The sequence below is a fragment of the Gavia stellata genome, chromosome 3 (assembly GCF_030936135.1).
Source record: "Gavia stellata isolate bGavSte3 chromosome 3, bGavSte3.hap2, whole genome shotgun sequence".
NCBI classification, from domain to species: domain Eukaryota; kingdom Metazoa; phylum Chordata; class Aves; order Gaviiformes; family Gaviidae; genus Gavia; species Gavia stellata.
The window spans coordinates 18,058,024-18,084,836 of record NC_082596.1 but is presented as its reverse complement, the minus strand read 5'-3'; the positions used below and the strand labels follow the sequence as shown (position 1 = coordinate 18,084,836).

General features: G+C 35.4%; 1 protein-coding gene across 3 annotated transcripts in view; it reads right to left on the bottom strand.

Moving 5' to 3' along the window:
- Positions 1-26,813, bottom strand: part of CSMD3 (CUB and Sushi multiple domains 3) — a 731,455-nt gene that overhangs the window by 497,424 nt on the left and 207,218 nt on the right. For all 3 annotated transcript variants that reach the window (XM_059815714.1, XM_059815715.1, XM_059815716.1), the window contains exon 5: positions 18,222-18,429. In XM_059815714.1, coding sequence (XP_059671697.1) covers positions 18,222-18,429 — 208 coding nt within the window. The remainder of the gene's footprint in view (positions 1-18,221; positions 18,430-26,813) is intronic.

Sequence of the window (26,813 nt, the reverse complement as noted above, 5' to 3'; positions counted from 1 at the left end):
ATGTAATATGGTGTTTTAATTCAGTAAAAATATCTCTCTTATTTAGAAAGAAGCAGAATGATTTATGACATAAGCATATGATGAAGTACTTTCTACTTGAAGGAACATGTTTAACAACATCTACAGAGGACAAGCATTTAAATCAGCAGATACAGATTATTTGGAGTTGAAAGTCCTAAAAGGGCTTGCTCACTAAACCTCTGTTTCTCTCATATTTTCTGTAATGATGGAATATCATGGAAATTCGCGCCAATTAGGCCCCAGAAAAGAAAGAATATCTCTAAGGACAAAGCTCACCATGTTGGTTAAAAACAGATTTCAGGTGGAGTTTTACCAGCCGAAAAAAACATGGTACTCTCTATATTTTGGAAGTAAATATAAACCCACAGTTGATTTGATGTACAGTTAACTCATTGCATTGGGTTTGCGTGGCAAGGTTTTGGTAGCGATGGAGTTACAGTGGTGGCTTCTGTAAGAAGCTGCTAGAAGCTTCTCCTATGTCCAACAGAGCCAATGCCACCTGGCTCCAAGATGGACCCGCCACTGGCCAAGGCTAAGCCAATCAGCAACGGTGGTAGCGTCTTTGGAATAACATATTGGAGAAGGCAAAAAAGAAACTGTGTGGCAGCAGTCAGAAGAGAGGAATGAGAATATGTGAGATAAAGAACTCTGCAGACACCAAGGTCACTGGAGAAGGAGCGGGAGGAGGTGCTCCAGGAACCAGAGCAGAGATTCCCCTGCAGCCCGTGGTGAAGATCATGGTGAGGTAGGCTGTGCCCCTGCAGCCCATGGAGGTCCACGGTGGAGCAGATATCCACCTGCAGCCCATGGAGGACCCCATGCAGGAGCAGGTGGATGCCCGAAGGAGGCTGTGACCCCGTGGGAAGCCCGCGCTGGAGCAGGTTTGCTGGCAGGACTTGTGACCCCATGGGGGACCCACGCTGGAACAGTCTGTTCCTGAAGCACTGCACCCCGTGGAAAGGACCCATGCTGGAGCAGTTTGTGAAGAACTGCAGCCTGTGGGAAGGGTCCACGTTGGAGAAGTTCATGGAGAATTGTCTCCTATGGGAGGGACCTCACGTTGGAGCAGGGGAAGAATGTGAGGAGGAAGGAGACAACATATCATGAACTGACCTCAACCCCCATTCCCCGTCCCCCTGCGCTGCTGGCAGGGGAGAAGGTAGAGAAAAATCGGGCATGAAGTTGAGCCCAGGAAGAAGGGAGGGGTGGGGGGAAGGTGTTTTAAGATTTAGTTTTTATTTCTTATTACCCTACTCTGATTTGATCAGCAATAAATTACATTAATTTCCCTGAGTCAAGTCTGTTTTGCCCGTGACGGTAATTGGTGAGTGATGTCTCCCTGTCCTTATCTCGACCCATAAGCCTTTCGTTATATTTTCTCTCCCCCAGCTAGTTAAGGAGGGGGAATGATAGAGTGGCTTGGTGGGCACCTGGCATCCAGCCAGGGTCAACCCACCACACTCATGGACTGACAATAAGGTAATGGAAAGAATATGGCCATCATACCGGCTGACCTAAGTGACTTTATTAGCTAAGCACTTTTCTTCTTCCTTTAATATAGCTAAATGCTGCAGCATAAAAGGCTAAAGCAAACCTTAGGCACTTAACCAAGGAAGAAGTATGTGCAAATACAGGTATAAGTTTAGTTCTGGTTATGGTAGGCATGCAGTAATTACTGGAATATTGCATCCAGCCTTAGTTTGTTGACCTTTTTTATTAACAATATAAGAAATTACTGAGAAACTGAAAAGAATGCTTTATGTCTTCAAAAAATGCCTCACTCAAAAATTGATGTACCAACTTTTCTTAATGTATTAAATTTTAAAGAAAAGTAATGTAAAAACCACTGAAGATCTCTTTCTATAACCCGGAAAAGACAAGAAAAAAGCCAGCAGCTGAATTCAATGACAAACACATTCAAAGTGTATTTTTTTTCCTATTTTTGCAAACAATGGTGAGTAACTATTAGAACAAATTATAAAAAGAAAAGATAGTTGGCTTTTTTATCACTTAGCACTTTTAAGTGAAGCCTGTAGAAGACTGGCTAAGCATTTGAAATTAGCACAGAAAAACAAATGAAATGCAGAAGTCTGTCATTTACAGGAGGAGGCACTAGATTACCCACTAATTCTTTCTGGCACTAAACCCTGTATCTACGAAATGCATACTGAATCTTAAAAAATTACACGAGTTGCTTTTGTCATCCAAAACACTGCCTTTATTACTGACCCCCGAGACTAGTTCTTAAAAGTGTCTGAAATTATCTCTTCTGTTCTTTACTGAGAACCAATGACCTCTTCAGTTCTGTGTAGATTCTGTAGATAACTGGCATGTCTAGACAATCAAGAGCAATACCTCTGAGATATTCAAGTTAATACCAAACACCTCATTAAATCTAAGTTCTGAGCATCACACCTCTGCTTGTACACTCTGAACCACTGGAAAACGCACAATGTGGGTATCAGATACTGAATGAAAGAGGTTTGCACCACAGAGCACAACAGTCCTTCCCCTTTGTGCCATATAACTGGCTGGAGCTAACACACTCCTGCGTTTCAAAGTGAAACAACATACAGAGACATTCATGCACATAGAAGCAAGAATAATTGCCCTGAGCAAGGTTCCCCATTGATGCAGCTGTACTGCTTCCACTGATGAAGTGATGTATGTGTAAAGCATGATGTGTGTGTAAAGCATGTCTGGGCCAAACTCTACTGACTTTCAAGATATCATGTTAAAAAGGATGCACCAAAATATACTATTGATATACTATTGATTATTGAGTTTATGTATGTTAAGATATCCAGAATAACACAGACATGTATTTTTTCAGTGTATTTTATATATTTTTTAGAAAAATAAGTATTATAATAACAATTTAAAAATGCAACATTTGTGGCAAATCTTACGAGAAACATGACGAGGGATTTTTGTTTCTTAATTTGAAGTGTAAGTATGGATACACGTAAAAATTATTTTATTGATGTCAATTCTTCATATAGAGGTGTGTGTAAAATCACAATTTATATAATTATTTTCTTTCAAAAACTAAATGCTGCTGTCAGAGATGAGCACACTTCAGGGACACCACTGCATGGGTCTGACTGCTAGCCACCTGCTGTTTCCAGTAAATCAGACTGTGAAATAGTGATCCATGTCACGGCATTTTAACCTCTCCATGCTTTGGAACCATGCCTCTGAGTTGAACATTTGTAGTTTAATTTGTCCAACAGAAGACATCAACACTCCCTGTTAACAGAGGCCATACTGAAGATTTAAAAAACAATAAATGTCTAGAAAAACAATACAACAAGAAATTATGACCTAAGAAGAATGTATAAGATTCTCCTGAGTACTATAAAATCTCACACTATACTTTTAATTGTGAATAATTAATACTATTTAAAATAACAAAAGGTTATTAGTAAAGGGGAATATTTCAAACTGATTTTATTAGATCAGTCTGTGTTATTTATAAAACTCCCTGGATTCAAAAGTCTTCAATTTACACCTATTATAAGCATACATATTTGAAATAAATATTTGTGTCTTAAAATGTAAATGGAACATTTTCATTGTGATATAAGCAAATATCATTTGTTCTTAATTCTCACCTCTCTGCCTCCCCCTCTCCCTAAAAAACTGTGAGCAAAGTAGGCCCACTAAAGAATGTTGGCTTCTAGATAGGACACAAAAAAAATGTTCATTAAAATATTTATTTGTAATAAAATTCATGTGTTTAATATACTGACTAACATGTATAAAAGCTTCGTTAGAGAGCAAAAACAAAGTTTAGAAGATGTACTGATATTCTGTGTTGTTAGAACAAAGTATCATACTCTGGTAAAATCCCGTGCCTCATTTAAAAGGCCAGCGCATTAGGTAGATTTTCGAGACTAGAGCAGATTGTAAGTAAACATTCCTTAGAATAATAATTTTTATTTACTTTACCATATAAATCAATTATTACTGCCAAAATCTCAGTTCCATTTCACCAAAAGAATTTTACTTTTGTGCACGACATTTGGCTGAAAGTGATATAATGTAAATTATGCAGTAAAAAGCCAACTATATTAGCTTTAAAATATCTTGTATCAGAGTTTAATATCTATTAACTTCTTATATGATGCCTTTTACTGATATTAGTGGTAATGATGACAATGTTATCTGAGCAGTCTGAGAGCCTTCACTATTTTGATATATCTGAGTTTGAAAGTTTGCAAATATTCAGATCTAGCAACTGATAAAAGATAATAAAGCACTTGTTATAAATTAAGACTGACCTTTAAAGTATTGCACTTATAAGAATGTAATGACTAGGAAGATAACAACAGCAGACTAGACATAAGCATGGGCAGGAAAAAGAAAGCTTAGGCTCCACAGCTGTGTCAGTGTACTTTACTCCTAACCTTTACTACCCATCCTAGCATGACACAGAGAACAAATGTTAGGCTTACTGAGCTACACCACCAGCTAATCATATAAGGTTGTTTAATTTTTTTTTTCTTTTTTTTTTTTTAGCAAGATACACTGGGAAATACCTGATTAGGAAACATGAAAAGATTTGTGAAACTTCTAATGCAGTTTTAAAGGCTGTATAAGTATCAGATGTAATTTTCATTTGCAAACCAACTTTGATTTACAATTTTTTCAGCTACTTAAGAATTCAACAATTTGCAGCATCATCATTAACTCTATCTGCAACTTATGAAGGTTGTGTGCCTGCATAAATGCAGGCCAAATTCTATAATCAGAATTTACTTTTGTACGCACAAAAGCATGCGCATGCACATGCACACACACAATTATGTGAACAGTGCGCACAAGGACATACTGTTCACTAATGTTTGTTATGACTATTTACTTTTTGTGTTTTCCTGATGTACTTACTGGGTATTATTCCTCTGTCTGGGTATTTACTCCTTATTTTATATTTACACCTTTGTCTTCTTCATTTAGTCTACAGCATTTTGTACTTGCCTGAAGTAAATTTCACATTCATCATATATACATGTCCAATTTAATTTATCAGCATCATTTTGAATTATATGTCTATCTTCTAAAGAGCCTGCAACTCCCCACAATTCATTGTCATTAATGATATTTATACATAATTCTTATTCCACTATCCAAGATATAGTAAAAATATTTAACGTTACCAGGCCTAGAGCTAAGCCATCTAAGATGCGAAACAAAATGACTTACAGAGACTAACCAGTAACTATTCTTCGTATGCATTTTCCCAACTAAGTACACCACATATTTAGAGACAACACTGAGTCTTTTTTCTGCTAGTTTGCAATAAAAAAAATGGTTAGTAAATAGAACTAGATTTTGCATTAAACAATTTTTCATCACTTACTCCATTATTTCTTTCCAGGGTTCAGAGCTAACTGGCTTTCTTACAATTTTCCAGGTGTCCCTGTCCTCTTCCCTTTTGTTATTTGCTTTGCACTGAGGACCTGCTTTTCCTTGTTTTCTTTTTACTTCTAATCTATTTATAAATTCCTCCATCATTGTCTTTTATATTCTTTGGTACTTGTAATTCAGCAAATGCAATAGCCTTTCTTACTGTATCCTCACAGTTTCACACAGAATCACTAAGGTTGGAAAAGACCTGTAAGATCATCAAGTCCAACCATTAAAAAAACAAAAAAAAAAAAAAAAAAAAAAAACCACCACCCACCCACCCACAAAAACCACCACACAAAAAACCACCCACACCACACAGCACCATGCCCATCAAGCCACGTCCCACAATGCCACATCCACACGCTCCTTGAATACCTCCAGGGAGGGTGACTCCACCATTTCCCTGGGCAGTCTATTCCATTGTGTTACCACTCACTCAGTAAAAAAATTTTTCCTAATATCCAGTCTGAATCTCCCCTGGCGCAACTTGAGGCCATTTCCTCTAGTCCTGTCACTAGTCACTTGGGAGAAGAGACCAACACCCACCTCTCTGCAACCCCCTTTCAGGTAATTGTAGAGAGCGATGAGGTCTCCCCTCAGCCTCCTCTTCTCCAGGCTGAACAACCCCAGCTCCCTCAGCCGCTCCTCATAAGACTTGTGCTCCAGACCCCTCACCAGCTTTGTCACCCTTCTCTGGACATGCTCCAGCACCTCAAGGTCCTTCTTGTAGTGAGGGGACCAAAACGGAACACAGTATTCGAGGTGCGGCCCCACCAGAGCCGAGCACAGAGGCATGATCACCTCCCTGCTCCTGCTGGCCACACTATTTCTGATACAGGCCAGGATGCCGTTGGCCTTCTTGGCCACCTGGGCACACTGCTGGCTCATCTTCAGACGGCTGTCGATCAACACCCCCAGGTCCTTTTCTGCGGGGGAGCTTTCCAGCCACTCATCCCCAAGCCTGTAGCGTTGCCTGGGGTTGTTGTGGCCTATTTTTATTTTATGCTTTTATTCATTAGTCATGTGGTTCTTTTCTCATCTTTTCTAAGATTTCTTTCTGGTCTGTATATCCTTATGACTGCATCAGGAGCTTTAATAGTGTCTTATTATTATTTATATCTTTCTTTTGTATTAGGATAGTCTGTTATTACGTACTTAATATATTCACTTCCACTTACTGCCAGATCTCCTACAGATTATCTTAAACCTTCTTTTTTGAAGTATGTTTTGATGTTTTTTTAATGTCTGTTGTCCTTGTACTTAGTACTGATACCTATTTACCCATCAATAATAATATTTCAGTCAAATTGTCTTAATCCTTCATATTCTTAGACAGACTCTTTCTGTTTCTCATAACTGAAGCTAAAGTAACTACAGTCCTAATAACTTCTGCAATGGAAAACAGACCTAGCTTCTTTCTAAAACCTTAGTTGGCCCATATCCTACCATTCTTCTCTTTCAATTGATTTCCAGATAAATTAAATCCTGCTTTTCATCAAATAAAGTCCTTTATATGTTTCTGATTATTTTTCAGAATAGAAAGAATGCCTTTCTCTTCTAATTTAACATTCAATAATGGGAGCACTACCCTCTTATTTTTTTTCCGAATACCAGATATATATGAAAATATAATACCAACGGATATATTGTAAGAAATCCATCTTTTTTATTTCTTGATTGATTTAATGTAAATAAATATATATACCAGACATTTGATACAGTACCTCTACCTCCTTTTTTTGTCTATTTGATGCAGTACCATAAAAAATACCAATTTTTCAGCTGGCTGCCATATTATTCTCCCCATTGGTAGATACCAATGGCATCCTACTCCTAACTCTGATTTCTTTTACACCATGTCAGATACTTCTGTCATGACTTATGAGCCACTAAAATTTAAATAGATGTCTCATGCTTCAGGATGCAGCTAAAGGAAAATTAGAGACCAGAAATACAGGATATGTTGCAAAGTACTATGGATCCCACTGTGTAAACTGAACAAGGCAATTGCAACCACCAGGTTCATTTTTACCTTTTTCCTGCCTCGGTAACAACCTTCGCAAAAGGTAAGAGGAACAGTCATGCTAAATAGATCAGGCTTTAATTTAATTCCAGTTGCATTAGTTTTAAACAGCAACAAATGATTGAAATTACAAGTTTGGGGATTTAAGCTTTATTTCTGTGTATTGAATCTTTCTAGAACAGAATAGTACAGTGTGCTACTCTGCTTCACAGTTTTGGGGAGTCTGTGTCCAAAGTCACCAAAAGCAAATGGAATGGCAGCATTCCAATGTATGGCTATAAATGCCTAATGCATAGACTATGGTAATAAAAATAATTTCCAGACCATTTAGCAAAGCTATAGTTTCATGTTTACCAAAATTTTCAGTATAAACATATACTTTCAGCTAGCTAGTTTAAATCCACTAACAGGTTTGTGGAAGGTTTTTCTAGCAGATTCATTTGTAATTCAAAATTGAATGAAAAAATAATACTCTAAGGACTGTTAGCCTTTGCTGCTGTCATAATCATCTCTCATTTCTCTCCCACGGGAGCTGAACTCTGCTTTTAATTGCACTTAATGCTGTAGCACTTCCTTAATTCCATCTTTTTTAAGAAAACCCCCCTTTATTATAATTAACCATCCGGAAAAAAAACAACTAAAATACACACACCCCAAAAAAACAAAACACAAGCACGCAAAGATGCCTGCATTTTGGGATTGAATCTCAAATTCTGTAAGTAAGTCATACAGAATTGGAAAGTTTTGTTAAAAAGTTGGAAGCTTCAGTTCAAGGTTGGTTGGGGTTTGTTTTGAAAGACATGGTGTTAGCTAGTGAACAGAAATTAAGCCTCATTGCAACAGTCCTTCACTTTAACCTTAACTTCACTTAGGACATGCAGACCAGTATGTTCTTGCTCAGCAAACAGAGATGATGGTAAAAGTTTATCCTCTGACATAAAAAATAATGGGGAAAAGAATTTATGCAGCAGGGCAATATATCCACGTGAAAGATGTCAGAACCTGTATTATATGCTTCAAGGATGAGAGAATATGTACTATGCGGCAGGTAGTTTTTCTGGTGATTCAAATATACCAGTCCAGTGTTTCAGTTTGTGTACAGAAAAGGCTGATCGAGAGATGTGAAGGTTCCAGCAACTTGCTTACTGGATCTTACACAGAAAGATCCGAAAACTCTACTTAGCCAAGAAAGAAGACTAGGAGTTTGCTTAATCAAAATATATAAATACCTTCATTCATAAGCTTTTTAGTAGAGAGAAGAAAAGTCCAGTAAGAATTCCTAATTGGCTGGCAAATGAAACCAGACAAAAATTACATTAAAAGTATTGCTCACATCTTAACATTGGTTATGATTAAACATTAGATAATGCCAGGTGAAATATTAGATTCCATATTTGCTGAAGCCTTAAATAATGACTTGGCAGCTTTAGGTTTTCTTATCACAAGCCTTAAATGAAGGCAGAATATTTTTATAACAAACTGAAAAGTTCTGAACTTCAGCCCCTGAAATGTTTTACAGATGCAAAACTATTACTCCTGATACATCTCAGTTATGATAATTTCTTTGGTTTATACAAGTAATGCAAAAAACTCTTACTGGCATGACTGGAATTATAATAACCTCTATAATACCCACCATATCCTTGATGGTATCTAAGAATGTATGTACTGATGTGTTAGATCAGAAATACACTGAGACTAATATTTTATTTCTGACAACGAGCAGTAACAAATAATTCACCAGGAGTGTCAGAAACTGTGATTATACAGAATGAGATTCATCCCTTCATACATCATCACAATTTCCAGCAATTTTATGGACTGCGGGCATCTTGAATGGAGCCCTTCAAGCAGGCCTTTATGTTTAATATCCTTTGATAGATTTTTCTTTTATGAATTTCTGATCCGTTTTTCAGTCTATTTATAATTTTTCTACCATCTGTAACATCACATGCCAATGACTTCCACAACTTAATTAGGTACGCTACAGAAAAGTTCTACCTTTTGTTTTAAATCTTCTGCCTGATAAATCATTGAGCGTCCCTATTTATTTTAGTGTAAGAAATGAAGAATGAATGTTCCTTATTTACCTGACATATAATATTCATAATTTTATGAATCCTTCACATCCTTTCTCACTTTTTTCAAGATTTAAAAGCCTTAGCCTATTTTATTCCTCTCTCTACAGATGCTTTTCCATATCTGTTTCCATCCTTTTACCCTTTTCTGTACCATTCCTCATGTTATTATACCTATCTTGACATAGGTTATCAGAATATTAACGTGGTTCAGGAATTATGTCACAAGGAAATTGCATTTAACTTTCAAATGTTTAAATTTTTAAAATACACTTAAATTAATTTACCCTCAGGTTTTCAAAATAATGAAAATTCATTGTATTACATTTGGAAACACCTAAAACTGTTAACCTTAAAAACAGTTTAAAAGTTTATGGGATAAAAATATTTATTGAAATTGACACAATTATTTGAATAGGCTTTTTTAACTTCGGGGGGAGGGGTGTTTGAGAACAAGTCATTTGTTCAAGGCTCATTTTCAAAGCTCTAGATTGCTGCGTTTTGGTGTTTTTCTCACCAAATATGCAGAAGAAATAAACATACAGTAAGCGTATATGAATGGCTTATTTTCTATTTTACTGACTGTTTTGTCATGACCAGGAAGCTGTGGGTTGTGACTGGTCACCTGCATATTGGATGGCATGTAATTATTAACAATTGTTCTGATACTGTTTTAACATTTTGTCGATCCTTAATATAAAAAAATTGCTTTAGCAGGTTCATAGGATGTTTAACAGTTTTAGTTACTGGTTAACTCCATCTCTACAGTTCAACTTGTGATTTAATATCTTTTTCCTGTCTTCGATTCAAATTTTTTTCATGTTTCAGTAAGCACTTTGAGAGTACCACATGTAAAGTCAGTTTCAAAGTCCTTTTCAAATGATGGTTACCAAATGGAATCACACAACAGAACAATGAAAAACATGCCACTAGCCTCCACAGTCACTGTAATATATTCTTCTCCTAACACTACCATTGGGCCTGACCCTACACATTACAGAATGCACTGCGTTTCTTGGACTGCTCTAAACGACCTCATGGAAATGCCACAGGTGAAATGCTGAAATGCCATGTACAAAATCAAACCACTAAAGGACAGAAATACCTGATTTCTATGGAAGGCTTTTGTTTCCGAGAAAGCAAACGACTTCATTTCTGTTCTCAGTCCTTCAGAAAAAGAGATGAAAACTATAATGCACAATGCATGGATTATCAAAGACTCAGACCAGACAGTACTTTTATCATCAGTATTCCTTCTATTCCTGACTTTCTGCTTACCCTGTTCTACAGTTAAACATTATCTCTGTTATCTTCTGTTCCCTGTTTCAGAAGGGAAGAACAACTTAGGCACTCCAAAACTTGGCTGCTTTTTGCAGTTACATCTATTTTTTTTGCAGTTAAATCCAATAAAAAATTAATTCTATCCACTATCAGTAAACAAATACTCTGCTAATCACTTTTCAGAAGGTTTTTATAACTGCACTTTGTTTGCCATACTAATTGAATAATTTTTTCCATTTATTTGGCTACAACTGCAACATTCTTCTGAACGCATTTTACCTGTATTAAGTAGTATCAATTTTGCCACTATTCTTTACATTTGAACTCAACTGTATCACATTACAAACCATCTATCATCTGGGGCATTTAACATCCTTATTAGGATCATATTACTTGTAAAAACTACTTTCCTGAGTCCTTCCCCTGAGCATTAAGTACAGATTTAAAACCTTTGTATAATAACTACTGAGAAAACAGTAATTATATCTAAGGCAGTGTCAACAACCTTCATTAATAAAAAAGAAACAATTATACCTGATACTTTCTAATTTGAAGTGATTTTTCAACAAAACAATCACCACATCTGAGGTGGAGTTTTTTTCCCCCTATTTTAATATCTTATGTGCATCTCTGTTTCTTCTCATGTCTGTTTTGTTCTTTTCTCCAACACATTATTATTTTCATTGGTACTTGTACTACTGAGGTGTATCCCTGTGGTGCCACATTTAAGTCAGGCAGAGGTTTTCCTCTGTAGCCTTACATATGAGCATCATTTGATCAAGTACATTGACTGAAAAGAAATCTAACCTATTCAGACACTGGATGGCTGCATAAATCAAATAACTGCTTTGTTATAAAGATATGATTGAGAACCTGTTGTGTTAATGTATGCATCTGTTGTAGGTTAATCATCAACAACAGTATACTTAATTTTTAAATGCCTCCTGAAGGCTAATTTCTATTGTAACTGAACTGGCAATTAAAAACTACCATATAGATGTCTAACATGAATTAACTGCATCTTCCTCCCCCCCAAAAAAAAAACCTAAAATAAAACCCTTTTCTATAATAACTATCATCTGTCTGCTCATCCTCACTTTGCTTTTAATTAGCACTAGTTGATGTATTCTTCACTAATGTTGCTTATAAGTTCTGCAAAGCACTGGATGTTTATAATTTTGTTCTTTTATAGCACTAGCAAAATGGGATTAAGAGTCAGGAAATACTAATTTTCTCCATCATTAAATTGCAAATGACAGCAAAGCCATGGAAAATGGCACATAAGATGCCATGTATATTTTAGAAAAAGTATCGTTGAGGAATATGAGAGTAAGAGACTTTGTACTCTAGACATTAAAGAAGGTCTACAGTGCCAAAACCAATTGTTCCACGGAATGGTCCCAGAGCATCCGGCCATGAATGCAGAATGACACTACCCAAGGCTCTTCTAGAGTGAATGGGCAACATTCAGGTTGGGTAGCACTTGGACAAAATTTCCTCTGGGCCCTTCTCCATTGTTCTAAGATAGTTTTTTTTTCTGTTCTTACTGCTCAAAATGTCTGAGGTAATGTGCTGTTGTCATGTGTATTGTAAACCTCCATGGTGATGTTTTTACAACATGGTATAAAGGCTACAAGCTTGTGAAAATGTGTGACGCTATCAAAATGCATACTGCCATCCTGGAATAGTGATCAATGACTACCATATGAATAATGAAGAGGAGCCCAACATATTCTTGTTCATACTGTCAACTGAGGTGGAACCTAGGACATATTGATCCCACAACTGTATCTGATTCAGTCTTAGGGAGAAGGGAATCTTGAGGAAAACAGATCCTCACACAACATTGATGACCAGGTATCCAGGACTTGGGAGGAAAGTGAGGACCTAAGTTATTTTAAAGTGAAGAGAAAGCCATAGGCCGATACGCTTCATTACTTCAGAGAATTGATTAAAATGGTAAAAAGGAAGAGCATTTGTATATATAGGGATGAATGCAAGGAAAGGGATGATACAGCTTCTATAGAGGAAAGTTATGACTGACACATTGATTAAGATTATTTTAAGGAATACATGATTGTTTGGGTAACAGGGAACTCATTGATACAGCCTGCTTGGATTTAAAAAAAATCCTTATTTGGTACTCTTCAGAGGATCTTGAAGAATAACCCTTGAAGAATGACTAATTAACAAAAGAAGGATCTATTTACAGCTATTTAACACATGATTTTAAGGCAAATGTTGGTTCAAGAAGTTCCTAAATCACTAACTACAGAAGCTGGGAGTCTACACAAGGGGGAAGAGCACACCATATCATCCTGATGTCTTCTACTCTTTTCCTAAGCAACTACTATTGCTACTATCAGACACTGAACTCCAAATATAAACATTTACTGATCCAAAATGGCTATTCTTAATGATGTTCAGATGCTACTGCAATACCGAGCTACATCATCACCAAAACTTTACAAAATTAGTATTTCTCTGTGAACTTTATTTAACTTAGAGGTAAATTACCATTTGTTTATTTAACATAAAAGTTTATTCTCCATGAATATTTATTTAAGCTTATTGTTCCTCTATAAAACACTGTATATTATTTCCCTAACTGGTTTCTAAACATAATACTAATATTTTAAAAATTCATTAACAGAGTTTGTAAGCTTGGATTCAGAAAAAAGCCAGCAAGTGCACTACTATGATAATACTTGAAATTAAAATGTAATTATCTTCTTACAAAATTTAAAAGAGAATCTACAAGATTCTACAATTCAAGAATGCTGTGTTTAAATCTACTGGTCAACCAGTACACTGATATTATTTATTCAGGACTAGAGGACTAGATGTTTTCTCATATTTTTATTTGAGATTCCAGCTTTCATGAACTTTTTTTTTTTTTAAATGAGAAATGGCTTCACAAAACTCTTATGGGGATATTATGATTGCCATAAATTTGCAATGAATAAAGCGTACTCATTAAATTGTCCTTAGCTGGTCTATACAGAAGAGTAAACAATATAAAAACAATTAATGGAAACACGTCATATCCACTGAAATGTTCATCAGGAATGTTCCCAGGTCAAGGATAGACCCAAATTGGTAAGAAACAAATAACTAGTTACTTGGAATAAATTCTGATTTGGCAACCCAAACAAAGACCCATATTTTTGTGTTCTTATTCTTTCTCATCCATACAATCCGCAAGGGAGTCTTAAGCTAACAGACTATCTTGAAGAAGTTTATTATAAGGATCAAAAGAGTTTTAAGTATATCTCAGACAAAACCTTTTAAAACCGGATAGTTTTTTGTTGCATCTAAGTTAAAGGAAAGACTTTTTTAACAAAACGTATTTTCATTCTCCACAGAATATTTAAAATCAATACAAAGGGAGTGTTTCTGTGGGGGAAAAAAAATGTGCAATATCACTGTTACAAGGGAGAAATTAATTTTGATAGCCATTGTTCTCTAACAGCTGTCTATTTTAATGCAATTGATATGATGCACAAAATATGCAATATCAAACAATGAAATATTTAAATATATTTCAGAACAGAAATAAATCGCCTATCATTTCACCAACAAATTTCATTCAGTAAGTAGCATTTTACATTTTATCTGCATTTATAAATAAAAAAATAATTTGGTTAAAATCAGAAACAGTGATGGTCTAGACAATACAATACTTCAATTTACTATGGAAAATTCTAAACCTCCTTTACATTTTAGGAAAATTAAATAGGAAACATTTTGAAATACCCAAGAATACACTATCAGTAAGAGAGAGTAAAGTATTTTGTTTTAAAAGGAGTAATTACATCATATTTCAAATTTATCTTTGATAACAGAGTACTTAGGTGTCCTACTATTTTCTATGAACATGCCAGTGGTAGGTCAAATGTTAGACTACTACACAAAGGTTTTCTCCTAAGTACACTCTTACCTAGAGAGAACAGAGCTGAAAACTTTAGGGTTTTTTTTGTCATGGTAGAAGCGAAGTACATTTTCCCTACAACATTTGAGACACTGCTACACTCTCAAATACCTTCACATTAATGCACACCTTCACGTTAACAAATAATAAAAAATGTGCATAATTATGTGTTCTTTGCAAAGAAATTGTGTTCCTTATTCAGACTACAGCAGTAGTTCTCTGAATTGAAAACTCTAAGCACATACTTTATGACAACCATTATTTTCTATCACTTTCCAGTCTATCCACCAAAAATGTATTGGTTAATTCAAAACTAATCATTCAAGTTCAATTAGTCTAATACCTTTGCTGATTTTTTTTTTTTTTTTTTTTTTGTAATAACCAAGCTCTCCAAACATGTAGAAGGAGAAATTGTCAACTTGTTTTTCAACAACAGCTAAATTAAGCTGGTAATCAGGAAAAGAAAATACAGATTTAATGTCTTCGCCTAGGACAGTGTGAAATATATACTTTCCATCCTCACTCACTCTCAGCAGGAGACTGCTCTAAGCACATCTTTCATGGAGTATTCTGGGAAGGAGGTTCTACCACTTTGTCTGTACAATTTAACTAGAGTCTTAACAATTCAGACTAAAGTACATGCTGGAATCCAGGACACCCATGTCAAAGCAGCCCAGAGAATCATTCTAGTTTTCTGCTCAGTGATTATTAAGCATTCCATTAAAAGTGATCAACAGACTGAAGCATTACAACCGAAGTATCCTAGAGGTAAACGTTAGAAAAGTCTTATGTGTTCAGGTACTCTCAGAATATTTAACTCTGACCTTCCATATGCTGGCAAAATTATCCCACAATGACATTGCTACTTCTTTCACCAATTAATGTCTCTAACCTCGACTTTTCACTTAGGCAAAAAGGAACATTTCACTAGATCCCATTTATTTTCAGGGTTTTGTTTTGCTGAGAAAAAAAGGGGAAAATAGTTTCCTCAAACTAATAATTTTCTCTCCGTTTCACTTCCAAAATGAAAAAAACACCTTCATTCAATTCAAGTTACCAAACATCAGAATCAGCCCCTGACATCAGACAACAAAAACCCTGAAGGGCATCTTGTGCAATTTTTTCCCACTACTTAGATGTAAATGGCCTATCAAGATTTTCTTAAAGAAAAGACTTGGCATAACAGAAATATTATAATGACAGACTGGAAGACTACAGAAAGTTAGCACTTCATGAAGAACTCCAAGTCTTGTCTCATGGATAACCCCAGACTATCTACTTGAGGTATATTCTAGCTCATTGTTCTACTTAGAAACAAAAAGCAGGGATATTTCATTACACAGCAGATGTGCAGAACAAAAGCTTGAGGTTTTTTTAAATCAATAGGTGTAATAATAGTCATGTAAAGCAATAAAATATCTATGAAATTATTTTATAATACTATTTACTACCCACAACAACCAATATGGTTTTAGTAATTTTAAAAATTATGTACTATTTGTTTTCCAGAATGAAAGATCAAGAGTCTGGCTTTAGTTTTAGAAGTATACTTCTATGTAAACTTTATAAACTAAGATATCTTGAACTAAATCTCAAACTATAGCCTAAGGAGATATAAAGTATTACCATTGTAAATATAATCAAGAAATTGTTGTTAATTAAGCTTTTCAAATCTATTTTTCCTAACATATGGGGGGAATACTTTTGCATAATTGAATATATCAGTCTAATTTAGGCAATATAAATGACAAGCAAAAAAAAAAAATGCTCTCAATATGCTTCTCTACATAAGCAATTATTAAATTAGCATTGTAATTTTTTATGTTTTGTAAACAGATAACATGAGAATTTCCATACATAAAGTAATCTTGTTATATCATTTAAATATAGACAAAGCCTTTTGAAAAAAAAATTAAACCGTTTGAAGCTCATGACTGAATACATAAAACACATTCCAGAGTAATCGAATGCACATTTAGCTATTCAAGAGATTCATATTGTCTGTATGTCATTGGTGTTACCTCACTAATAATTATTATGAATTATTGTTTAAAAATTATTTTATCTGACAGCTAGTTCAAAAGATTTCAGTTCAACAGCTTGAAAAACTCAATGGCAATTAAGTAATATTCTAATACAGGTAATTAACTATGTACGTGGCAGTATGAATTAACTCAAATTATGAAATACTATTTGCTAAAGCTGAGACTTAGCGTATAGGCTTCTACTATACCCTGAAGTAGTAAGGAATATTACTTATAAGAATCACTTGTAGAAACTGAGACTGATGTTTTTGAAACTATGTAATTATCTAATTTGGGATATTTTCTTATTATAAAATTAAAAATAATTTCTTTTATTTGGTCTATGCTATGTTTGGGGTTTTTTGTGTCGATAATAAGAAAACAAGACTCTACTGACTTTAATGTGTCTAGCCAATAACCTGTTGTATCACCTGTTGTTCAAATGCCTTTGTCTGTTGTACAGAACCGTCATAATGTTTTACAAACCAGTTAAGAGCTTAAGATTTTACTGGAGAACATAACTGTTATTTATGGGTTTATGTAGGTCCTTTTTTTTATGAACCAATAGTATATTTAAACCAATACAACAAACAAGGATTTGTCATATTCATGTGTTTCTTGAATAGTGTGATGCCGTGTTACAATAAAACTACCAGGCCAGAGAACCACAGAATGTATCATTTTTTTTCTACTTAACTGAACCTGATCTTGAAAGAGGTTGTTTACTGTTTTACTTCTTCTACTTGTTTTACACAATGCATCTATGCTGAGATCAGGAATTGCAGAAGCCAGCCTAGCAAAAATATTGTTACTACTGCCAAGTCAACAAACAAACAAACAGAAATCCTCTCTAAAGTTAGTATATTTGGAATAAAACCCAAACCAAAAAGTGCTGTGGCTACTCAGGTCAGGGTGTTGTATCTCTCAGATCAGGATGTAAATGTCTAGATGAGTGTAACACCAGCCATACCTCCAGCACATTATATAGTGAGACCACGTATATGGTTGTCTGTACAGAAACTCCTCCAGAATCTGTGAACAACAGGTATGACCAATGCTACTTACCCCAGCTCTGTGCTGAAAGGACTCCATGCCATTCACTTTCTGACATCACGAAACTCCCTGAAAGCTCCACCAATCCTTACCAGTACAACAGTCCATTACATTATGTTTCGAAATATATCATTTTTAATACAATAATGATTAGAATGGTTGGACCTACAGACAAAGATAGTGCCTTTCATCTCGACATTACATGCTTGGAATATATTTGGAAATTATTTTACAGCTGCAATTAGAATATCAACATATATGACATAGTAACAATCATTACTGGGATTTTTTTGTTTTCAGCAAGACTATCTATTGACAAAAGGAAAAGTAACAGAGTTCTCCTACCACATTTCATAATCTTTTTTTTTTGCCACATTAAAATTCAATAGTTGACTTACCATATTGTAGGTGGTTCAGAACCTTCTACTTCCAAATAATCGTATTTTTCTTCCATTTGGAAATCTGTAAATATGAGTGAGATAGTATCCCCAGGCTCTGCCACAATTGTCCATGTGCAATCCGCATTATTATGATATTCATTAGGAAAGTTGGGGCTCGAGATGATACCACTGGATCCTCTCATAGTTCCTCCACATGCATCCTCAGCTGTTAAAAAAAATATAAATGCCATTTAAATCACCCTGATACCAAAGACTTAAAAAATTTAGCTATAATACTAAGGACAGACCTCTAAATTGCTGTATGGAACCAGATTATAGCAATGGAATTCAAGTATCCTTGAGGACAGTGATGGGAACTTAATCTGGTAACCAGGATACGCACCTGTTAAAGACAATGCTACTGTACAAGGATCTTTTGAGTATACAATAACCTATTTAGTGTGTGTAATGGTGTGTAGTGATACATAATGTGTTATAGAGAAGTATTTTGGAATTTGATCAAGACCTGTATCCTTAAATGACTCATGACCAAATAAGGATAAAGAGAGTAAGGGTATCTCTCCCCAGATGACCACCAAGGACCACCAGAGACCCCCAGACGTGCAAATCATCACACAAGATATTACGTTAGAGGAATTTAAATATGTATTAGTTTTCCTGGAAATGGGGCAGCTGTGTCTGGAAATAATATGAATATGTATACTTTGACTGTATAACTATGTGTGTCAGTGCCAACCAAGGTATGCATGCTAGTAGAAATCCGCCATGCACCCAGTGCTGCAATAAACCAGTGTCGGCTTTCTAAACTATCATTTGGTTTGGAGAGTCTTCTTGGTTACAATTTCTGTAACAACCCCTTAGAAATGTATATTTTCTTGTTGAGAATAGAATTTTATTACCTTTTAGGTGAACTATTGCTTAAGGTTTTTAACATGTTAGACTTGGAATGCAAAGTTAAGGTCTTAACAAGTAATTGCTTCACATTTCAATTATTTAAAAATTATTATACTACTGGCAGCACATATTTTTACAATCTACTATTTATTATTTTGATTAGCATTGTTTCACTCACTTTACACTGTCATGCAAAAATTTCATTATTTCCTCTTTTGCTTTAACCAAAAATGTTTTCATAAAGCAAGTTGCGCTTAATCCCTACAATATGCAGTCTGACACATGATGTGCAGCAGTCACATTACACTGAGAAAAGAAGCATACCCATCTTACGCTACTTCTATTATCGTATTTTATTTTAGTGAACATCTAGTGATGTTTAAGTTTGTTCTCCAATAATCTTTTTCCAATTTTCAAACAGCTGGTAAGTTGTCAAACCAAAGCCATTCATAGGTGATTTCCCAAATGTCAGATGCAAGACACTTTCACAATTAAGTTGTTTACATCAGAGTCATTTTAATGGGTGTAAGTTTTAATAGTTCAAGTATTGCAAACATGACCATAGGAATAGATTTGTCACAATATGTCAATAATCGTGAAATTACTCGACCAGTTATCACAACCAATTATATATTGGTTGTGAATACACCAATAAACCCCTACAAAGGAATAAAGCTCAGAGGAGATGGGCAATGGAGATGTGTCCATAAAGTTCAGGGAATAATACAGGGTGTGACTGAGCACAGCTGTTGCAAAGAATCTGACTTTTATCTCAACACAAAGAGGACCAGAGGGTGCCCTTTGTTTTGGATAAACAGCTATCAACAGTTGAGTGGATTAACTGGTGGTGAAAATGTTTCTCCCCGAGTTCATTAAGAGCGTGAATGTCTCCCTGAGTTAACCGGACCAGCATGGGGACAGTGAGTATTTGGCTGAGCCCAACATATAGTATAAAAACTAGACAACTAACAAAATATCCTCAAAGAGAGCAATGGGCTTGAGCTAGCTTCAACCCATGTATTCCTTCCAGCCACTGGGGATGCCCAGTGTTATGATGGTGGGCATATTATAGTTACCTGTAATAGGAATCACATTGGTGTAAGTGATAAACTGTATATTGCAATTGCTATATATTTTGCTCAGTGTAACCTACATTTATGTTGTTATGCAATATATTTTGTATCACTCTGCTCAATTAGAAGTCCTGTGTAACAGCAAGTATCTTTAAATAAGCAAATTTGATACTAAACATTATATGCTCCACATGTAGCATCTTTAAAAGAACCTGGTCAGAGAGTATTTGACTGACACAATAATGCTCTCTTTTCTAACATACAATCTTATGCTGAATAAACTAGGTAAATATTGGAGATTTACAAAATCAGTTCTAACACCAACAGAACTAATTCTATGAGAAAATAATTCTCAAATAGTGATTCACAGATTTCATTTGGTAAGGTAAGAGAACATGACTGATGTTGTGTATCTTCTATCTTAATGGTGCATATATGTCTAATAACTCAAAAATTGTTTTTGAGGCTCTCATGTCAAAATTTTTTCTATGAACTAATAAAATTGATTGTGAATGTAGTGCTATTACTTTCAGAAATGGAAATACCTTTCAAATAACTTATATGGAAATACCATGTTACTAGATGGAAGTACCGTATCGCATTACTTATTCAGTTTATTATCCAAATGTTTGAAGCATACCTGAAACACAATTCTTATTTCTGCTTAATTAGAGTGCTAACATGAATAAAACTTGCCCTAGAGCCTGAAAAAACAGCCAATATTGCTGAAAAATTAATGACAAGGAAAAAAAAATTTAAGGAGTATAGCATCACAGGCAAAGGGCTTTAAAGAATTCTGACACACATAATGACACACACTTCTAACAGAAAGAAACATGTTAGTGACTGTAAAAAACCTCTTAATTACAGTAGTTTAGAGTTTAAAATGTAAGGTTTTGTCTCTTAAAAGTTCTGCTAAATTATTTTATGACCAGATAGAAAAAATTAAGGTAAAAACGTATCTTGGGTTTAATCTCACTAATTAGCCAGTGCATTTAGCATCCACTAAATACAACAAAACTGAGGAACCTCATCACAGGTTCAGGTCCTTTACTGTGAAAGGAATAAAAAAATATTAAAAAGGTGATAATGAAGTTTTGTTTTCATGCATTAAGGACAATCGGGAGAATATTTTTTAATTGTTAGTTCACAGAAATAAAATGTCCATTAAAACAATGGGTAGCATACTGGTTCAATGATTTTGAAGGATCTGTATATTGATTTTTAAATATTTATTGAAGTAAATTTTACCAAGTACTGATTTGAAAAAGTTCTTCTAGGTAAACTTTCATAGTTACATTACTGAAGGTTATGCAAACTGGAAAGAAAAATATAACAAGTTAAGAGCAGCTCTTAACAAGTTAAGAGCTCATATAACAAGTTAAGAGCAGAAAACTAGAAGTATCATGCAAGACTAATAGCTTTCTCTCAGACTCCAAAATAGAAGTCTTTTTAAAAATACTGTACTACAGAACTCATTTTTTCTTTTCACAAATGAATTATAAAGAAACCTATCCTAGTTCCTAGCAATATAAAAAAACCCTGTTGACTAAAAATATTGCTGTACCCTACCAATACTTAAAAGAATAAATAGAGTGACTGTGTTTAAAAACAAAAGCTGTGTCAATGAGTATGTCTGCTATTTCGGAGCCACATCTGTTTATAGATCTTTGCCAAAATATAATTTTGCTACCATCAGCAAAATAGCCCAGACAAATCATCATGTATTTTCTTCTGATTCATGTAGCAAATTTGCTACCAATAAAATTAATACTAACTACTTTTAAATGCTGTAAATATAACTAAGAGCACACCAGATATCACCTTAGCTTCTGTAATGCAAGCATTAGCCCAATAAGTAACAGAATTACTATATTCCTCCACCTACAATACCATTTCCTTGTGATTTATTTGGTTCCAGTCTTGCAGATTCTCACAGGTAAAAGCTCACATCTGGGAGAAGGCTAACAAACATTAATCCCGATGTTTGGTGCCTCAAGTTGTGAAGCCACTGGAAAAAAGAATTGATCTTCAGAGTAAACTGACAAACACTGAAGTTGACAGCAATTCTACCACTGACTTCATAGTGCGTAAGACCCTGACAAACAAATGAAAATGTAGTAATTGTTGATCTGCAATCTGCTTTTAGCACTGTATTGGGTTTGCATGGCAAGGTTTTGGTAGTGAGTTACAGGGGTGGTTTCTGTGAGAAGCTGCTAGAAGCTTCCCCTATGTCCAACAGAGCCAATGCCAGCCAGCTCCAAGACGGACCAAGGCTGAGCCAATCAGTGATGGTGGTAGCACCTCTGGGATAACATAGTTAAGAAGGGGAAAAAACTTCTGCACACAGCAGCCGGAAAAGAGAGGAATGAGAATATGTGAGAGAAACAACTCTGCAGACACCAAGGTCAGTGAAGAAGGAGGGGGAGGAGGTGCTCCAGGCACCGGAGCAGAGATTCCCCTGCAGCCCCTGGTGAAGACCATGGTGAGGCAGGCTGTGCCCCTGCAGCCCATGGAGGTCTATGGTGGAGCAGACATCCACCTGCAGCCTGTGGAGGACCCCACACCGCAGCAGGTGGATGCCCAAAGGAGGCTGTGACCCCATGGGAAGTCCACACTGGAGCAGGCTCCTGACAGGACCTGTGGACCCATGGAGAGAGGAGCCCACGCTGGAGCATGTTTGCTGGCAGGACTTGTGACCCCGTGGGGGATCCATGCTGGAGCAGTCTCTTCCTGAAGGACTGCACCCCGTGGAAAGGACCCATGCTGGAGCAGTTAGCGAAGAACTGCAGCCTGTGGAAAGGACTCACGTTGGTGAAGTTTGTGGGGGATTGTCTCATGTGGGAAGGACCCCACGCTGGAGCAGGGGAAGAGTGTGAGGAGTCCTCACCCTGAGGAGAAAGGAGCAGCACAAACAACATGTGATGAACTGACCACACCCCCATTCACCGTCCCCCTGTGCTGCTGGTGGGGGAGGAGGTAGAGAATTCAGGAGTGAAGTTGAGCCCGGGGATGAAGGGAGGAGTGAGGGGAAGGTGTTTTAAGATCTATTTTTTATTTCTCATTATCCTACTCTGATTTGATTGGTAATAGATTAAATTAAACTTCCCCAGGTTGAGTCTGTTTTGCCTGTGACAGTAATTGGTGAGTGATCTCTCCCTGTCCTTCTCTTGGCCCACGAGCCTTTCATTATATTTTCTGTGCTCTGTGCAGTTGAGAAGGGGGAGTGGTGGGCACCTGGCGTCTAGCCATGGTCAACCCACCACAAGCACATATATTTCTATCACATTGAAACAGCATAATTGCTTAGATGTCAGCTATTAAACACTACAAACAAAAGAATAACTGGTGAGAGAACACTTAGGAAGACTAACAGTGGCCCATCTTCCTCACTGCACAACAAGTGCAATAGGGATATGTGAACAAGGAAGAAAAAGAGGAAGGATAATCTTTGCAGTGATTTCTGTACTGAGCCCTGAGAATCCTTCTCTTTCACTGCCTTTCCACAACTTTCTGAATTATCTTTGTCAAACCACTGAGGTAGGAGTCCTCAAAGATACTTAAGTGCCTAACACTATTATCACTGCAATCAAAATGTAATACCTAAACAGCAATTAAGCACCTAAACGGCTTGAAAGAATTGTGTATCTGTCCCTGTTCTTTTAATTTCCAGTTACCAAATATAGAGAAAAACATTCACAGGAATGGTGAGAAGACAATAGTTTGGGTAAGACTTGATAGAATCTGACATTATGCAATTACAAATATATAGCTACATTGATAACATTAAAAAAAAAAAAAATCTACTTTTAAAATTCCTACCCCATATTTTTAAATTAGATTTATTCTGTCACGTACTGGGGAAATTATCTAACCTACAAACTTGCAAATATGATATGAAAGCATAAATGCAAAAAAATGCATACTGCCAAGATGTCATTTTTCCAAGCATACTTCTCTGATCTTAACCATATGCGGAAAGGGGAAGATTTTTCAAAATGATATGCAAGTGGGGACTTGGCTTAGAAAAGCTTTTCAAGGTATTATGAATTCAAATGAAGATCTATATTTGAATATGCATAACATCTCTTATGCAGAGGGAATATCACTGATATGATGTGAGTGATGATTATGAGAGTACAAAGGTTTTGAGAGTTTGGGGGTATTTTTGCTTTTTGCGGTCATAGACTGTTTTTTATTTATATACATAGATACCTGCAGCTTTTTGTGGGGGTTTTTTGTTTGCTTTGGTTTTTTTTTTAATTATGGCTAAATACCTGTTAAAAATTAATGTGAAATTAGTTTACATGTAATAATTTCTGGTGAAAATTAATTTCATTAAAAATTATATTTTATTTCCTATCCATCTCCCTGGTTTGCTGTGTACTGTTCCTTTTTCATAATAAATTTTGAAAAGCTATTTCTCTAGTTAGTCTTATTTAAATTTAATATTCTGCTTATTCTTTTAGGTTTCAGTGATATTCACAATACCATTACATAAGTATTGAACTGTAATTTTCAGGAAGATAAATTATCAAAGACAAGCAATGTTATCAGTGATTTATACACCATGAAAATTCACGGATTTCAATGAGAATTCAATGAGATTGCATGGTAGATCAAGATTTAATCTGCCACACAATGTATCGTGTCATCTTATCTATCTAGATATTTATAGGGTACCGAACAGTTACACTTAAGTGCATAACTCAGCTCATCACAGACTAACAGATGTGTTATCTATTCTTGAAAATGATGTGAGAAAAAAAAGAGTATAGCAACTTTCCAAGTTTAAACAATGATCTTTAAAGCAGCCAATAAAAGTTCTGAGCAAGATGAACCACTTTTGAAGAAACCCATTAAGAAAAGCTGAGAGGACCTGCAGTAATCTCTCTATACCTTGATTTTAGCTACACAGACTCTATGAAATTCATAGCATGCTCTTCGCTGTGTAGTTCAGGTACAACCCCAGGCATACTGTTGTCTGCTCTTTCAAATTTTAGACAGTCTTATTTCAGACAAATTAGCTGAGCAATCTAAAGGAATCAGCACTCTATCAACCCCTTTTAAGCATTTTAGAGTCATACTAATTATTGTTCTTTAATATACACATTAATAACTACCTTTCATCTGAAGATCGCAAAGGATCTTTACATTAGAAAGCAATCAATTCTTTGAGAAACTCCAGTGCTCTTCAAAAGAATTTAATATAGGCAAACACATAACACTAACTACTGATTCCATTAGTGTGGTGAAAAACTAGTTTACTTTACCTGTTCCTGCATAGCAAACACACACACATATGCATGTGTCTACACAAACTCTAACCATCCACAGGGACCCTGAAAAATGTCATTCTCTATCACCCCATATTTATCATACATTAAAAATAAATTAACCACTTACATCTATAAAATAATTATGTGGCAAGTGAAGCATAATTCTAAGTATTTTCAGATGTTTTGAAATAAAAGGTATTGCTTTTTACGTCTTTCTGAAACAGCTCATGATTATTTGATGCAATAAAGTAGAATGGAAATTGAAATTAATTATGCAGATTATACTTTTTGATATTTTCCCAAAACCACAACCTTTTAGCTGTAATCACGATTCTGACAGGAAAAAAAAAATGTTTTTTTACAAAATTCTATCAGTGTTTTCTAAATAAGCTTTTCAATCAATTACTTTCATATTCAAAGTAAAGGGTAAAGAAAATGAGATTATCTTCTCAGGCAGTAACTTGGCATAAGAAAGCAAACATTATTGTCTATTAAAAAGGCAGCACACTATCTTAGCTATAACTTAAGTTACACAAACAATTCTGAATCAGATGGTAGTTTCTTTCCCAAGGACCTTGTCTCTTTTGTTACTTCTGAAAGTTTGTCAGAGGTTAGCTCTAAATAAAAACCAAATAAATAATTAATCTCACTTAGATAGCAGTCCTACTGATCACTGTTTAAGGAGAGGTTTTTATGTTTTCAATAGGTGCTCATTATGAATATTTTAAAATATGTCTATAATAATTATATAGAATTACTTACTGAATTTTTTTTTGGATGAAGCTCAGAATTACCTTGACTTGAATATTATTATTACACAAGCATTTTATGCTTAGTATCTTCACCTTTATAGGTCTGTATGTTTATACACTCAGATTGTTTTTACAGAGCACAGCATTGAGCAGCAGCTTCGTAACACATTTTGAACTTAATTTTCCACAAGTCTGAATTTGCTGGTTTATCCATCAGCAACTTTCACAAATTTCCAATGTCACACTTGGCCAGTGTTTAATCCAATCCTCTTATATACACTCCAGCTTTGCAATTTTCTGCACATCCTGTACTGCTTTCATAAAAACCAACTTAGAATGCGATTCTTACTCATTTTCTTCATTGGCTGTGCTACAGACAAGCAGCGGAAAGGAAACTATACAGGCTGAAGTGGAAAGTCCCTTAAAAGGTTAAGCTCAGTTTTAAAGTCTGTAGTACAATAATCTGATCAGGAAATTTGCAAATGAACACAGTAATAGATTACATAGTCACAAAAACATCTTTAAGACGCTCCCTAGGCAATGCCATTTTCTAGCAGAGTTCTCTCTGCTCCCTCCTTTGCACAAACTACA